Source organism: Leucopleurus acutus (genome assembly GCF_964270905.1).
Source record: "Leucopleurus acutus genome assembly, chromosome: 8".
Lineage (NCBI taxonomy): Eukaryota > Metazoa > Chordata > Mammalia > Artiodactyla > Delphinidae > Leucopleurus > Leucopleurus acutus.
Genome location: NC_139151.1, coordinates 78,801,314 through 78,818,708, shown reverse-complemented (window position 1 = coordinate 78,818,708; position 17,395 = coordinate 78,801,314). Strand labels below are relative to the sequence as shown.

At 39.3% G+C, this 17,395-nt stretch overlaps 1 protein-coding gene across 1 annotated transcript in view; it reads right to left on the bottom strand.

Annotated features, from left to right (window-relative positions):
• The window catches only part of BBOX1 (gamma-butyrobetaine hydroxylase 1), a 77,447-nt gene extending 69,125 nt beyond the window's left edge, over positions 1-8,322 (bottom strand). Inside the window, exons 1-3 of the mRNA XM_082845274.1 lie at positions 7,915-8,322; positions 1,473-1,729; positions 143-257 (exon numbers count right to left, since the gene is read on the bottom strand). Of these exons, the coding sequence (XP_082701400.1) occupies positions 143-257; positions 1,473-1,691 (334 nt within the window). The 5' untranslated portion in view covers positions 1,692-1,729; positions 7,915-8,322. The remainder of the gene's footprint in view (positions 1-142; positions 258-1,472; positions 1,730-7,914) is intronic.
• Between the last annotated feature and the right edge of the window lie 9,073 nt (positions 8,323-17,395).

Sequence of the window (17,395 nt, the reverse complement as noted above, 5' to 3'; positions counted from 1 at the left end):
ATGATCTGTGTTGGTAAATCATTAAACGTTCCACATAAATTACAATAATATTTTAACCAAAGCACAAGGGTTTTAATTTGCTTCTGAGCAAATTTCTTACCAGACAAGTTTTAAAGGACATTGAAGACCATAGCAAGGTTACCTGGCAAAAACAATTCTCTCTGGAGCTTTTCTCTGGCCTGCTGTGAAAAGCATCTTTTCTTCAGCCAATCAGCTTCATATTCACTGTAGTGGTCGTTTGGCCACGTGATATGAACCTTATAATACAGAAAGCAAATATCACTTAAACGTTTATTATGCTTCTATGTACTTTGGTTCTCCACTCTTGCTGTTTCTGAATGTTATTTAAGGTTATCAGGGAATCGAATGAGCCCTTGCTCTTTTTTCTTTCTGTTTTTTAACTTATATACTCACAGGCATAGAATAAGCTTTTGGAAAACAAGGAAACTGAAAGCCAAGGGGATACAGCTGAGATCTGAGGCCCTTTAAATATCACAAAGAAATAAAACCTGGCTAGATCTGAGTTCTTGTTCTATATTCTGAAAACCTGTGGTCCCTAAACTTTCTGTGATGGTTAGAGATCAATTAATATTCCTGCCAAGAGTGTCAGAAATAGTAATGATGATGATGAGGCAGATAATAATAGTAAGAATAACACCATTTTGAGTGTATACTATACAATGAGCGCTATAAATATAACCCACTTAGTCCTCATACAACTTGAGGGAGAAGCAATAACTAATACTCACATTTTTCAGGGGAGCAAAGTAAGAGGAAATAACATGTCTAAGGTCCCACAGCTAGCAAGCACTGAACCCTGGGGGTAAAGTCCTTAATTCGAGATGGAGACAAGAGTGGGAGAGGATGACCTTGCTGGTCACACTTGCTCTTCTGATAACTACCTTAGCAAATTTGGAAGAGAGAAACACAGGGTGAGGCCACATCTAGTTTGTGGTTTTGAGAGCTATGCTCTCAGGAATCCCATACAAAGCCTTACACATTTACTCACGAATTTGACTAAAAATATTCATCAATGCAAGTTTTTGAGCGCTCACCATATGCCAGCCACATGCTAAGAGTTTTACTCATATTAGCTCATTGAATCTTCACATCATCTCTAGGAACAAATTTTGTTAGTATCCCTCATTTCTAGATGAGTAAACTGAAGCCCAGGGGCATTCCTTTTATTAGAGACATAGTTTGATTGTGTCTTCAAGGCTGCCACTCACTGAAGGAATAATGAGCAACACTGTACATTTTATTAAAATAATAGCAGTAGTAATAAAAATAGTAATACTAATAGCAGAAGCTTCCATTTAGTAAGCATGTGGACTTCGCACCAAGGACTATGCAATCACGGCTTTATTTATAAAATATGATCTAATAAAATATGATTCATTATGTAAATTATTGGAGACTAGTTCCTTTATTTAAGTTGAGAGAGAAGGCAGAGATAATTTAGAGATAGTTACCTTTTTCCTGTCAAACGTCAAGCCTTTGATACCGATGTTCACATCAAGAGCTTCGATGAGAAGTTTCCGTGCTTTTGCAGAATCCAGGTAGCAGTCGGGACACTGACAGTTGTCCCTCAGCCACACAGCGGGGTAGACAGACTCTACACCATCCTGCCAGAGGATTCGCATCAAATGAGCCCCATCCAGCGCTTCTGCCTTTTGGATGGCACAGTGCATGTTTCTGGTCCTCGAGGGTAAATCTTGTCAGCTACCTGCTATGACAAATCAGTGTTAAAAGGACTCTCAGGAAGATCGGCTCTGAACTTGACTTCAATTCAAATGGACTCTGGCTTCTGCTATTTGCTTGAGTTTGTGGTTTCACTTATCAACGCTAGGACCTTTGTTCTGATGAGAGTATTTCATGAGCTGTAAACAGAAACACAGTGACTGAAAGTAAACAAGATAAACGTGCTGAGTCAGGATCCAGATGAAAAGAATTCCTTGTTTTTCTCACAGTAATTTTAGATAATAAGTTCAGAACCAAGACAGGCACTTTTATGTTTGCATAAAAGCTCTGGAAATGTTTTAAGGGAGAAAAATACTCCACAAATTGAAAGTGTAATAATCATACCTGTGCTATTTTAACTGATGTCCAAGTACACTGGCTCCAGCCAAACTAAATATTTTCTATCGTTCAACCTCCATACTTTCAAATCTCAGTTCCTCAGCTCATTCTGCCCCCATTGCTTGGGATGACCTTTCACAAACTTTTCTTTTCATGAGCCAACCTATCTGTATCCAGATGATCTGACAAATAGAGGCTTAAATAAGCAAGGAGTTTATTTTTCTTGTGTGAAAAGAAGTCCTAACATGACTGTCCAGTGATGGTAATGTGATTTCACAGAACCATGGGAAGCCCAGGCTACTGGTAGATTTTCTCCTTCTACTTCTTGCCTCATGTTTGCAAAATGACTGCTGCATCACCGATATCACATCTACATTCCAGAGAGGAGGAAGGGAAAAGGAAAAACATCATGTGGCAGCTAAGTCTACCTCATTTTAAAACATTTCCCCATCTAGCAACTTCCAAATATATTTCATTGACCAGAATTATATCACAATCTAACCTTAGCTACAAGGGAAGCTGGGAAACATAGCTGTTTACTAGTCACATGCTTGCTCTGCAGAAATCAATGTTTTATTAGTGAGGAAGGAGAATAAGATAGAGTTAATATGCATTCAGCAGCATTGATCACACCCTTTAAAACTTACTCATATAGACATCTTTAAGGAGGCATTTTGGAGCCTTTCAGACAACTATCAATGCCATTTGTGCCCAGTCTTCCTTATTTTTTGTTTACTTTCATAATTATCTCACTTTTTTTTTGAGGTCTGAAACTTCATGGTGATCTTTGTATCCTCTAGTGCAGCAGACACATAGAAGATATTTAATATATATTTGAATGATAGCTCTAGCTTTACATATGAGGAGGAAAAATAGAACTCTATTCTGTATTTAAGTACGATTGTATCTACTGAAGTAAAAGCATGACTTATATAACTTGATCAAGGACAGGCAAAGTACTGCCTGTGGGCCAGAAGTTTTTGTACAGCTCATGAGGTAAGAATAGTTTTTACATTCTTATAAGGTTTGAAAAAATAAAACAAGAACATGTGACAGGGAATGTATACAGCCTGCAGAGCCAAAAAATATAATATTTGCCCTTTTACAGAAAATATTTGCCAACCTCTGAGCTAAAGAAGAGTTTACTATGTTTATTCTTTTTGTTCTTATGTGTTGCATGCTATTTAAGGGTCTGGTTATACTATCCCAAATTAACTGGAAACATCCCTGCCCAGTGAAAAATCTATGGCAATTACCCAAGTAAACAGCAGGAGAAAGAGGTTGGGGAATACCAGAATACAGATGATACCATCTTAAGTTCTCCCAAGAGTAAGACAATTAAGGAAAAAAACCTTCTTATTTTTATCGTTAAACTTTCATGTGTATCAGTGTATATTCTAAGCTTAACTCATTGTCAATAAAGTGTTTATTAATGAGCTTGAAAATGTCTTGGTAGAAAGGATTTTTATAAATTTTACACATTGAATTTTTTTTAAACATTTTTATTGGGGTATAATTGCTTTACAATGGTGTGTTAGTTTCTGCTTTATAACAAAGCGAATCAGCTATACATATACATATATCCCCATACCCCCTCCCTCTTGCATCTCCCTCCCACCCTCCCTATCCCACCCCTCTAGGTGGTCAGAAAGCACCGAGCTGATCTCCCTGTGCTATGCGGCTGCTTCCCACTAGCTATCTATTTTATATTTGTTAGTGTATATATGTCCATGCCACTCTCTCACTTCATCCTAGCTTACCCTTCCCCCTCCCCTTGTCCTCAAGTCCATTCTCTACGTCTGTTTTTTCATTCCTGTCCTGGCCCTAGGTGCTTCAGAACCATTTTTATTTTTTTTTAATTCCATATATATGTGTTAGCATATGGTATTTCTTTTTCTCTTTCTGACTTACTTCACTCTGTATGACAGACTCTAGGTCCATCCACCTCACTACAAATAACTCAATTTCGTTTCTTTTTATGGCTGAGTAATATTCCATTGTATATATGTGCCACATCTCCTTTATCCATTCATCTGTCGATGGACACTTAGGTTGCTTCCATGTCCTGGCCATTGTAAATAGAGCTGCAGTGAACATTGTGGTACATGACTCTTTTTGAATTATGGTTTTCTCAGGGTATATGCCCAGTAGTGGGATTGCTGGGTCATAACACATTGAATTCTTAATGGATACATTGTTTGAAGGGTGCATCTCCTACCACAATAAATACTGTTCTGTACTTAACTTGGCACTGTGCCAAGTCTCACTAACTGTTGAACTGATCACACCGATAGATGTATCTGCACTAACAGACACTAGTTACAATCCAACCTTCCTTTTTAGGCTTTCTCTCTCTTTTTTCTTTATTTTTCTTCTTCTGCTTAGCAAATTTGAACTGGAGAGGGAAAGTGCATTCCCAGGTATTAGGGGAACCTGAGACTCTTCCCCCCAGCCCTCCTGAAATGGATGTTCTGAGGAGGGTATTTCGAGAGCAGTGGCCACATCAGGAGGGTGGTTGATGGAGGCTGCCTGAGGCACCTGGGAGAGGGTGGAAGAACTGGAAAGACCTGGGTGTTGCTGAAGTTAAATTGTTTGGGTATCTATGAAGGAACTTGGTGGGTTACTTCTACACTTCACAATTCCTTTCTCAACTTCATGACAAATGTGAATGGTCATCCAAACAAAAGCAGGGAGCAATGGGAAAACAGTTTCCCTCTTCAACTTTTCTTGATTTATTTAAAGCTGTATTGGGGCAAATGGGCTGAAAATTTAAACAGGAAGAAACCATCAAGGATCATCAGAACTTGAAAACAGATTCTTCATGAAAATGAATAGGCTTGTACGTGTGTGTGATTTGTTGAAATCTGTTTTTCAATCTGACTTGTTAAAATTGAGCCCTGTTACCGAGATCAGCTCAGAGCTTTGTGACCACCTAGAGGGGTGGGGTAGGGAGGCTGAGAGGGAGATGCAAGAGGGAGGGGATATGGGGATATAGGTATAAATATAGCTGATTCACTTTGTTATACAGCAGAAACTAACACAACATTGTAAAGCAATTATACTCCAATAAAGATGTTAAAAAAAGCCTGAGCCCTGTTGAAGCATAATGACCATTTAGTTATTTGATAAACTATTGTGTTTCTCTGAAGAAAAGAGAAAAAAAGAAAAAGTTTGATGCTCCTAGATATGTATGTATATATATCCATATCTGCATCTCTCTCTCTTTATATCTATCTCAGTGTGACCTTTTCGCTGAATTAAAGAGGTCCTATAAAATGAAAATGTTTATTTATTTTATACTTAACTATTCTGCTTATTATTCACAAGTATAATTTAGTTTATGAAATATCAGCTTGACTTTTGTGGGAGGAAGTAGTTTTACCTGTCCTGGAAAATAGACCTTGGATTCAGGTCAGGGGGGATTACTATCTGATGGGACAGATTTCTTTTAACTTCATCCCATCACTTGATGTGTATGTGTTGTTGTTTTCCTTCCTAACTCACTTACCATATTTTTCCCCTTCAGAGTTATGGAAGTGTGTTTGGCACTCCTGTTTTGCACAACTAAATTGTTTCAGAGATTATCTTACTTAAGCCATGGGTGTGATTTTTGTCATCTTTAAAATTTTATAAACTCAAATTTTGTCAGCTGGTTTGGAAAATCAAGAAAGTAGCTCTGAAAGTTATCTTATGTATTGATCTTGGAAATAAAAGAAACTTAGAACTAGAAATCTCAGAGCTGGAAAGAAACAATCTTCAATATCACTGGGTTAAGTGCCCTCTAATTTTATGCAAGGAAAGTGGAAGCTCAGAGATGTTGGGTATGATTTGTCCAAGCACATACTGCTGGCTAGAGGGAGAGGATGCCCCAAACCTGGATTTGCCAGTCCAGTACACACATAGAAAGTGAACAACTTCTGGTTCTATACAAGAGAGTGCAAAAATTCCTCAAATGCGAATTACAACTAATTTGAATTAGAGGTTTTAGTTAGGATTCTCAGGAAGTTGATGTAGAAACTACATAGTTACTATATTTAAAATTAAAATTGCTGGAGATTAATAATATGCACCTGAAAAGGCTGATTCATCTGCTAGATTACTCACCCTCCAAAATAAAAGGCCGTCATTTTTGGACTGATTTTTATAATGGAAGACCAGATAGAGTGGACTCATGTTATCAAATGTCAGGATCTGTTAATATCTATTTTCTCTTCCTCTGGTAAGTCATCAGACTTGCTGTCATAGAACAGGATTCTCTGTGTTTGACCTCCTGCTTTTAGGTATTAGGATCAAAAAAATGATCAAAATGCAAGAAACATGCAAATCATATGGGTAGGTGTGCGAGGTGTATCACAAAACCATGTATTTAGCACTTTTTATGTTCTAGCTGCTCTAATGATGCTTTCGACTGCACAAACCTTATTTAATCCTCCAGAAAACACTGTGAGATCCGTTCCATCACTTCCCTTTTACAGATGATCTTAAGCTTCAAGAGGTAAAGAAACTGATTTGAAGGCAGAGGAAATAGAAATTGTGACCACTACACAGGACTACCTCATGGAGAATCTGTGGCTGAATAATTTTCCAGGCAATAACTTCAATTTACCAAAAAGGTACTGTTAAAATAGTAGCTAACTCTCATGATTATTGGTTGTTCATTGACCTCACCATCCGACATTTCATCATTGAAAGGAGAGGACAGGAAGAAGTTTTCAGACATTACACCATAAAGGCTTAAAATATTATTATTCCTTTATACACAACCTTTAAATCATAAAACTCAGTTTCCACTTGGTAAGGTAGAAGTTGACCAAACTGCATTTGTAATGTGTGAACTTTAATATGGTTTGAATAAATACATACTCTACTCATTACGTTTGCTACCTAAGTCCTTTTAACTTTTAGAAGTTATTGCTTTTTTTTTCTCTACCTTGATTTAATAAGTGGCTGAGTTACTTAATAATTCATGAATATACTCTCAGGGGAATAATGAATTCTTTGAAGCCACTAGTAAAACTGGACCATTCTCTTGAGTAGGTTTACCCTTCTGACTGCTCCCTTATTTAAAGTACCACATTTTTTTAAGGTATCACATTTTATGCAAACACTTCCTTCCTAAATTATAAAAAGGAAAATTTTAGCTTCAGTCTGGTGGCATTACTACATTCAGATTGAAACTCAAATTATCAATTCATTTGTTTACCAAGGTAAAGCAGAGTACTGGGTCTAGATTTTAAGAAGGTTTCTAAATCTTTGCAACAGAACATATATTCATTATGAGAAATTCTATGTTTTCAAATAAAATCAATTCAAAATACCTGTCCTATGTCTTCTTGAGCTATATTCAGGAAGCAAAATAGCCTTAATTGACCAATATTCTAAAAAAGCATGTTACATTCAGTTTGGGGGCTTAACAAAGGGCCAAGGTGTAATATACAGTCACTTTCTCTGGGCTGGGTGGTGGATTAGTTAGTGAACATTTCCAGTTTCCAGCCAGAACCCCCTCCCCCTTCACCCAGTCTACTTTTTAGACAGTATCCTCTCTGTGCCCGCTGTATGCTTCCTGGATCAGCTTAGGGACTGCAAAGTAATTTGACTACGAGACTAAGCCAAACATAATTGGGAAAAGGAAGCTGCCAAGAAGCAATCAGATCCACTGCATTCCAAAATCAAGCCTATTCCTAATGCCGGATGGACCATCCCCATCTCAGCCCACATGGCCGTGAGATGCATGTGACTGGATTTCCAATCGGATACTCCCCCCACCCCACCCCCAATCCGTAGACCCGAATCCACAAGCCCTTCAAAATAAGGGAAAGTTGAGCTCAGTTATACCTGTTCTCAGATGTGCGTTGTGTGCCAAGTCATGCAAAATTTACCAAGGAAAGAAAACATCAGCTTTGATCTTCAATGTCCTTTGGGCAGGTAGCCTCCTGATGCCCGTCACCTTCCAGATGTATCTGCCCCCAGTTTCCCTACGTCTGATGTACTGCTCTGACTTGGAAGCCTTTCTTCCTGTTCCTGGCAGCACCACTGCTGCCCTGCCCCCAGACACAGCTGAGGTTTGCAAATGAGGAAGGATGTCCCAATCTGAAGGTGTAGCAACTCCTGACGGGAGCTTGGAGATTAAAAAAAAAAAAAAAAGTGAAGAGCTTTTATGGCCTAGAGGAGAAGGAGTTAGAAAGAGAAAATACTTTAACTTCTACTAGTGTCTAAAACCACAAAACCCCAGGACTCACTGCAATGCATTGCCATAGTTAGAATCTTTCCTGGTAAAAGGAGAACAGTTCTCACCTGTCTTATCTCCTGCCCCTGAGCCAGCAGCAGCAAGTGAAGGAACTCCGTTACTCCTGTCCCACCTGTTCAGGGCAGCAGGTTTATTGTTGAAAAACTCACTTGGAGAAAAGACATTGAGATGCACATTTAACAGGGAGGAGCTACTAGCTCCCACCTGAGCAGAGATGAGCTGGTACCTCCGTGCCCATAGAATATTCCATATGAGTCTCTTTGGAGGGAGCTTGACTAGTTCTCAGGGGCTAGTAGGAAGGCTGGGATGGTCCCTCCTGAGCCCGATGCCCTCCTTTCTCTGCCTCTTTGGCTGGAGTGAACAGTAGCGGCCAGAGAGCATGGGGCTTTTCTGAAGGCACCTGGTTGCCAAGTGACTTGACTCCCAACACACAGCCCTTAGGGCAACAAAAGGGAAAGACCAGGGTGGGCAGCCTGCCAGGGACCCAGAGCCTGGCTGCCGGGCCTTCAGTAGGTGCGTGCCCCGTGCAGGGGGAGGGCTGGTGGGCAAGTCTCAGGTCCTAGTTCTTAACGGGGGTCCAGATTCCATTAGAAGAAAGTCTGCAGGTGGCAACTGAAGTCCAGGAAAGTGACCTATGAGTCCTCTGCCCTCCTCTCACCAAACACCACCCTTCCCAGGAAGACACCTAAACAGCCTTAGCCCACAACTTGTTGATTCTTGCCTGAAGGACTCCACAGCTGTGAGACTCAGACAGGCAGCCACAAAAGAGCTAATGAGAGAGAGGGGGGGGGGAGGGAGGGAGGGAGAGAGAGGGAGGGAGGGAGGGAAGGAGAGAGAGGGAGGGAGAGAGAGAGGGAGGGAGGGAGGGAGAGAGGGAGGGAGGGAGGGAGAGAGAGAGGGAGGGAGGGAGGGAGGGAGGAGAGAGGGAGGGAGGAGAGAGGGAGGGAGGGAGGGAGGGAGGGAGGGAGAGAGGGAGGGAGGGAGGGAGAGAGAGAGAGAGAGAGAAAATGCAGATCCACTCTCCGTGGCCTCTTCTAAGGTCTCCTGCCCAGGATAACTCCCCCCTTCCAGAACTGCAGCGTCCCCTCCATTAATGATGCCCTGTCAGCTCTTTCACAGTAAAATTTAAACTGTGTCCTTTCATCAGTGGTCTCCTCCTCCATCTTCCTTCTTCCCTCCCCCAAGTCTCCAGGTCAAAAGACTGACACGCAGGAATCCAGTGAAAATCAGGCAGGTTTTGTTTCCCACATATGGGAGGAGAAGGTGTGTGGACATGGGGGTCCTCCATCAGTGTTGCCAGCACTTTAAACCCACAGTAACTGAGGTGATAGGTATGCCAGAAGCAATCAGTTAATTATATTTTAAACATTAAGATGACATAATATTGTAGAAATACACTCCACTGACTTTTTAAAATTTAACTTAATTTAATTTACTTTTTTATACAGCAGGTTCTTATTAGTGATCCATTGGATACACATCAGTTTATACATGTCAATCCTAATCTCCCAATTTATCACACCACCGCCGCCGCCCCCTGCCGCTTTCCCCCCTTGGTGTCCATACACTCCACTGACTTTTATTTCACACTTTGTGCTTTAGTAACAATTACTGGAATAAATTAGGTAAATTCTGTTCCAGCTTTCAGAACATTGTTGAAAAACTGGGTTGCATGAACACGGTTTCTAACAGAAGAGTGAAAGAAAACAAAACGACAACAATAAACAAACCTGTTAAGGTTAAAGTTTAAACACCTGCACATAAAGAATTAATTCCCACATTGAAAGCAAACAGACAAATCCTACTCTTGACTGTGAGAAGCCTCTTTAAGATTGAAAAAAAAAATAAGCGTTTCCCTGAGGCCTCTCTTCTATCTGTATTAACCCTTTACAGTTTTCAGCTTGCTTTCATATATGGTCTCTCAGTGTACTATCCTGGCAGTGGCAAACAATGTTAAAATTCTGGGTTTCAGATAGAGAAAATGAGACTGTAGAGGTTCATGGACTACAGAATGTCACAAAACGCACAAGAGGTGACATCCGTACCAGAGCCAGAAATGTTGATATTTTGCCCATGTGTTTCTTTTAGGTTTAGGCTGAAGAAAAATTTATTTTCAAAGTTAATTCCATGTTAAGTACAGCTAATTGAACTTAAGTACAGCCAATGAGTTAGACGTTAGAAACACATTGTAACTCCGTTTTTATTTTAAACAGAAATAGAATGAATGATGCCCTCATTTCAGTGAGCATGCACAAATGAAAGATGGTCTTGATGACTTGAAAGGCTTCTTTGGTGTTGTCCACGTGGCAGAATTTGATGAGACTGAGCAAGATCTCACTTGCAGATTTGAAGGTGGCTGGTGTTTCCAGAGGAGGAAAGCCACTGGAGCCTGGAGACTCCAGAGGCAACATACCTGTATCATATGTAGCATCTGGTGTTGCTAAAGAGGGTGACTTGGGCTTAAGAAAACATTGCTAACTGGCAGGACTCTTTAGTTTCAGTGAAATCTAGTGCCTATGGAAAGATTCTGCTGTTTACACCATGTCCACTTTTGAAGGAGGAAAAACTAACAGGATTTGCACATGATACTTCCTATACAGTCAATAGATAGTAGCATTCTTTCTGTTTAAATTTTAGTCATTTCATAAAGGTTGAAAACACACACACAAAAATTAATGATATTAAAAAGACTATAATTTATACATACTTCTCTATAAAGAAGAAAACCAAAATGACCCATAATCCCACTGACCTCATATTATTATTCAGAAAAATATGGAAATACAATCAATGAAAAGCCTTCCTTCTCTTTCTTTTGAATTACTTTTCCCAAAAGTAATAGCTGTTAAAAATTTTTTTAGTCTACACTGAAGTATTTACCATACATATGTGTAACCCAGTGGTATGCTGGTAAGCACTGAAAAACCAGCTCTCTGTGCCCACAAGTTTCTAATTTTCAGGTAAATAACAAAAATACTTTCATTATCTAGGGTGATGGGACCCATGAGCACGGAGCAAGCCCAGCCCAGAACCTGCAGAAGGACTCATTCAGGAAGGTAGGAGGAACACTTATATTGAGTGGGAAGCTGTCCTGAGTCCTTCCTCAGACAGCATAACAAATACTGTGATGAAAAGTAAATATTGGTAATCATTTTGTGAACCAAAATCAATAGCCAAGCTCTGAATTTTTAGTCAGTCTCCAAGAACTTAGTAATTTCTGAAAAAATAATCTGTCCATAAATAGTCACTATTAATCTTACGATTAATAGTCACTACTAATCTTAAAGAGGGGTGGTAATATAACCAATTTGATCTTGAAAATAATTTTTTAAAAAATATTTAAATATTTGATATTTAAACCATTATATGTCCTCTTAGTGAAATATGAGCTCCATGAGGACTTTGAGACTTCTGTATTTAGTATCATTCTTAGGACAAACAATAGAGGACTCTACGCTGTGCCCTGTGTTTTAGGGGGCTCTACTCTGGCCCCTCTCCATCCATACCACTCCCCATAGGTGACTTCACATGGGACCGGGGGACCCACCTGGAGCCTGTACCATCCCTGCATTCTAGATGATGCTCTGTGAACCCAGACCCTGACATTTCAGACCTGCAAAGACTTGTGTCTGCTACCAGGGTCTGTAACCATTCTCTTCTCTTCCGCTAGGCCACTGAGGTTGTACAGCACCCCTGATATGAAAAACCCTAGGCCCAAGGGGTGGTCCAGGGGCAGCTCTGCATGTGTGTGTGGTGTACAGATAGATGAGCTTACATGTGTTTTCTGGAGTGTCCACATGATCTTCCTCCCAGTGAAGGGTGAAACTTGAGATTGATGAGAAGTGGACAGAGCTGTGGCCTCAGGTTGCCGGCTGAGGGCTAGAGTCTACGGGCTGGCTCTCCCTTCCCTGTCAAAATCTGGTGCAGAACAACAGGAATCTGGGAATTATAAATTCAAACTTGGCCTCCTAGATTATTTTGAAGGTATATTTTTCAAGGTTGGGGGATAGAACATATTTTATTCAACAGTTAGGTTGTCACAAGCAGTGGTATGCTGGTAAATGTTTAACAAGAGGCTCTCTGAAAACAACAGCAGCAACAACAACAATGAACCAATTTGTAGTGTTTTCCATTTGCCATGGTGTAAATTCTCCCACCACGGCCAAATTCAAACTGCCAATGCAACATTACTGAATGTGAATTTGGGAGGAGATGCATACAGCTGGCTGTATGCAAGAACCACCCATTCTTCTTGCATGGCCCTGCAATAAATCTTTCTCTGCTCCAAACTCTGAGGTTTCCGTTTGTTTGGCCTCACTGTGCATAGGTAACATTTATATTTTAAATATTTAGCTTTGTAGTGTAGGAGCCTCAATTTGTACTCCCATTCTTGGAACCCACCCCCCCCCCCCACAGCTGAATGTTAATGATCACCCTAGTGCATAGAAAAGTGCTGGAATATAGTAAACCTTAATAACTATCTCTTGGATAAGAGGCTTTATAGGTGCATGACTTTACGTAAGCCATTCAGCTATAAATTCATCTGTACTTTATAGAGCTCTTGACCAAATGATACAGTTCATGTGAAAACATCTAGCACAGTTCTTGGCACCTTATATACAATCAATAAATGTTGTTGAAAGAATGAATAATAGACTTTCAATAAATTTTCATATGTTTTTTATTATCATATTTGGGAAAAATTCAAGTTTTTTAGTTTAAACTGTTCTTAGGTTTTTGTAATTTTCTGCAGTTGTCTATAGGTCAAGACAAATGCCCATTTCTTTGAGGGCTTTTCTTGGAGAATCCTTTGTGATAGACATCTCATTTTCATACAGTTCCCAAGGGAACAGTGCTCACACAATGTTACTCATTTTAGAAAGTTTGGTAAAATTCCATTTGGCTACAAGTCTGTTATTCGAGCTTAGGGGAGGAAAGGCTGTGTTTTATGCTCTAACTTTGTTCTCAGCTGTATTTTGTATCCTGGGATAGTGAAGAGAAAAAGGGCTTTGAATTAGTAGTTGAGATTTAGTCATTCTATATACTATCCTCAGTGAGGAATTCAAGATGAACATGTGAGAAATAAGGAAGATTCAGCAGAGGCATTCTCCCTCTCATTTGCTTGGCTAACTGAATAAATCTTAATGATGAGTAATCACTTCTGCTGAGAGAGTTGTTACCTGTGAAACATAGTCCATTGACTGGTTATTGATACACTTAGTTTAAGCGTTGCTTTTTCTCAATCATTCCTAATAGCAGATATTTTACTTTTCATGAGGGTGTTTTCTTCCTCCCAAAGTATTTCAGTATTTCTCCCATGTGCTCAATGAACAATTTTTTCCCTCCTCAATATTTTTTAGCCGATAGCCATGTTTTCTTTGGTTTTTTTTTAGGTGTAATTTTTCTTCCTTTCCTTTTTTTTTTTTAAACCATGTTTTCTTTTCATAGTGTCACCAATAGCTTTTTGTTTTACCTCCCAATTTCCATGAAAAAAGTTGAGTGAGCTCTGTTTCTATTATCTCAAAACTCTGGGAAAGAAATCTCTTGTAAATAGCAAAAATATGTCTGGGAATCTTCCTTTACACTATCAAAAAAACAACACAGTTCTTTCTCCAAAAGATCTCCAAAAAAGAATATCCTAGCATCAGACCACAAAAGTGTTGCAAACTCATCTGAACAGGCTGCTGAATGGAAACACAAATGGATCCCTATGCACATGAACCTAATGGTAGCACTCAGGAAAATCATCAGTAAATGGAGAAGTACAATTGAAGTTGGGAAGAACCTTAGACATCTTCTGATCTAAAATCTTAATTTATAGATGGTGAATCTGGACTACTTCTACAGGAAAGAAAAACCAGATAACATCAAGAGTGATATCATCTAGGTGTCCACTCTAGAGATTTTCATTTCTATGTTAGTGAAGATAGCTTGGGTTATGGTGCATAAATAAATAACTGCAAAAGCTGAATGCTTAAAGCAACTGTGAGGTATTTCTCACACACATGACATGCCCATCATGTGTGGGCAGTGGGATCTTCTCCATGAACTTGGGAATCAAGACTGATGAAGTCTCTACTACCTGGCATATCACCAGATGCTGTAGCAGAGGGACAGTAAGCATGGCTAATTATGCCTGGAATTTAAAGACTCCCATCTGTAAGTGTCACATACCACTTTCACTCATTTTATTAGTTAAGCAAGTCAATCAACACACATCTCTTCGAGGAGGTAAAGAACTGCAATCCAACCGTGTTATTGGGAGGACGAAAATGGAATATTTTTGAACTGTCCCAATGTCTGCAAATCCTTATTACTCCTACAGTCACTGACAATTTTCAAATGTGTGAACTCACAGACATAGATTGTAAACATAATATATACTAAGGCATAATAAGACCCTAACAATAAGATGTTTTGAGAATACAATTATAGAAAATTAATTCTAGGAAATTAGCATAGAACTGAGTGGCTGAAACATTTCTTCCAACTCTCACCTGTCTGAATTAGTAAGACCCAAGCAGTTGCAAGATAAGTGATATTAAGATTATCTAAGGAAAGTGACAATTGAAGGTGAGGAAACATTAAAAACCAGGAGTTAGAAGAAGAAAGCTGATAGCACCCCTCCAGCATCACCAAAGGTTTTGGCAATGCAGATGGTTGCATTAGTGTCTGACAGCATATATCCAGTAACGTTTGAGACCCACAAATAGTTCTCCTTGCCCACCAAAATATTTTTATATCAAAATTTGGCTTTCACAGATTTTTTTTTCATAGAGGGGGAAAATGGACAGCTTAGGCTAATAGGAATATTTTCCATCTCAAAGTTAAGAGTTCTTGTTCTAATTCAACAAATTGGTCTCTAGTTTATATGCTTCAGTGTGGACATTGCTAGGCAGTCTCACTTAGTGTTATCAACTCCGAGAAACTGACATTTTTTGGGTCTGCAAGGCCAATACTTGATTAAGATAAAGTCACCCAGGAAACGCTGCTGGATAAGACCTTCTCCTCACCAATATCTGACCTCCCGTCTCACCCTCTAAAAGACAGTTCTTCCTTCTCCATTGGAAACACTGTCTTCAAACTATGATGTGCAGGGTGCTAGTTAACTTCCTTTCTTAACATGATCTCTTTTCTGCCAAAAGAAACTACACTAGTAATAGGCATCCCATTGATTGAAAGGCAAGCATCTTCTCATTAAGATTTAGTCTCTTCTTGAGATCTTTTCAAATGCAAATATCCTTTGAGAGAAGCACTACTTTGTTACTAATGTTTACTGAGCATTTCTTGTGGAGCAGACACTTTAATCAGTGTTTGATGCTCTATTTTGTTCAATCTTCACAAAACCCAATGAGGTAGACACTATTATTCTTACTTTACAGGTGAGTAAACTGGAGTTCAGAGAAGGTTGTTAACTTGCAAAAGTTTATTCAGCTGGTAATTATCAAGGCTGGAATTCAAATACAGTTCTGACTTCAAAACCAGAGCTCCCCATCACTATGTAGCAATGAAGAGACTAAAAGTAATTGCAATATTCATTTACTCACTTCTTCAACAAGCATGTTTAAGAGCCCACCATAAACACTTCGAGATGCTCCTCAGGGAGCTATTATTCCACTGAGGAACATAGACAATAAGGAGGAAAAAAATTAATGAGATAATTTCATAATGAGATAATTTCACCACTTACCACCAGTTCGTGGTAAGTGCTGTAAAAAATACTAAACAGGGAAATGAGGTGGAGAGAAATTTGAGTGAAAATATATTAGTGTGGTGGTCAGGGAAAGCTTTTTTTTAAATGCAGAAAATGCTCAAGCTGAGAAGCGAATGATGAGAGAGCCAGCCTTTGGGAGAGGATGAAAAACATTGTAGGCAGAGAGAACAGAGGACAGGAGAGTATAAGAACATTCCAGGCAGGGAGAAGAGCAATGGAAAATGGTTTGAGAGAAGGGTCAGTCTGGTGCCCTTGAGGAAAAGACGGGCCACTGCAGATGCACATGGTGATAAGGGGAAGAACTGGAGGAGATGAGGTTAGACAGATGAGCAGGAATCATTTAGGGCAGAAGATGGGAGGCAGGGAGCAGCATCTGCTCTTGGATGAGAGTAAAAGAAACAAGAGGGAAAAATTGAGGAGTCTTGGAAGACAGAGGTTTAAAAAAATATTTCTTTCAAGGGACCAATTTTACTCCCAGAGATTCTTACTTTGTACCCACGCTGCCAAGACCTAGTGACATGTACTACAGATTTGGATTTAGCTATGCAAACCATTGCATTCCTTCAAGCACCTGTTGAACACAAGACACAAGATTGTCTATAACATTGAGCACAGTTAGGTCAAGCATGCATTATTACAAACAGCTGTTTGTAATTAAGACTTTTACATTTAGAAAGATGTGTAACACACTGATGGTGGTTGAGGTTAACACAAATAGCTGGAAATGGGACTAAATAAATGATACCCATGGATTTGAGGACATAAACTGATGAACATGCCTTCCTAAGATTATCAAATGGTTCCCAAATCAACACTGTAACATGGGTCTGAATCCTATAGGTTCACCTTGAAATTAGGGGGTTTCTAAGGCAAAGGTTCAAGTGATCTCAAAGATGGAACATGTTTCTTATTCTGTAGCTAAATTCTAGGAGAGCCAGGGGGATCCGAGGGAACTTTGCTTGTTGTTTTCTTGTGAGTGTATCTCCTGCATAAACCTTTTTCTGCAAGCCAGCAATCAAATTCAACAAAGTAACAGATAGTTCTGTTTTCTGATTTGTTGTTTAACAAATGAAGTGCTCTCCAGCCTGTTTGGATACCTCAACAAAAGACTTAAACATATGTGTGGGTAAATGGATTTAGGGTTTGATAATATACTGTGGAAGATGAATTTAGAATGTGACTGGAAGAAAATATATACTACACTGAAATGTCTTAAAGAACCTCGTCCAGTGTGTGCAATCTGTGGGCAGACTTGCACTTGAGAAAGTATATTAAGTGTCTTTTGTTCCCTTAACACTAGATCCTAAATCTCACATTCCTTTCTTATCCAGATGTATTTACAATTCTTTAAATTT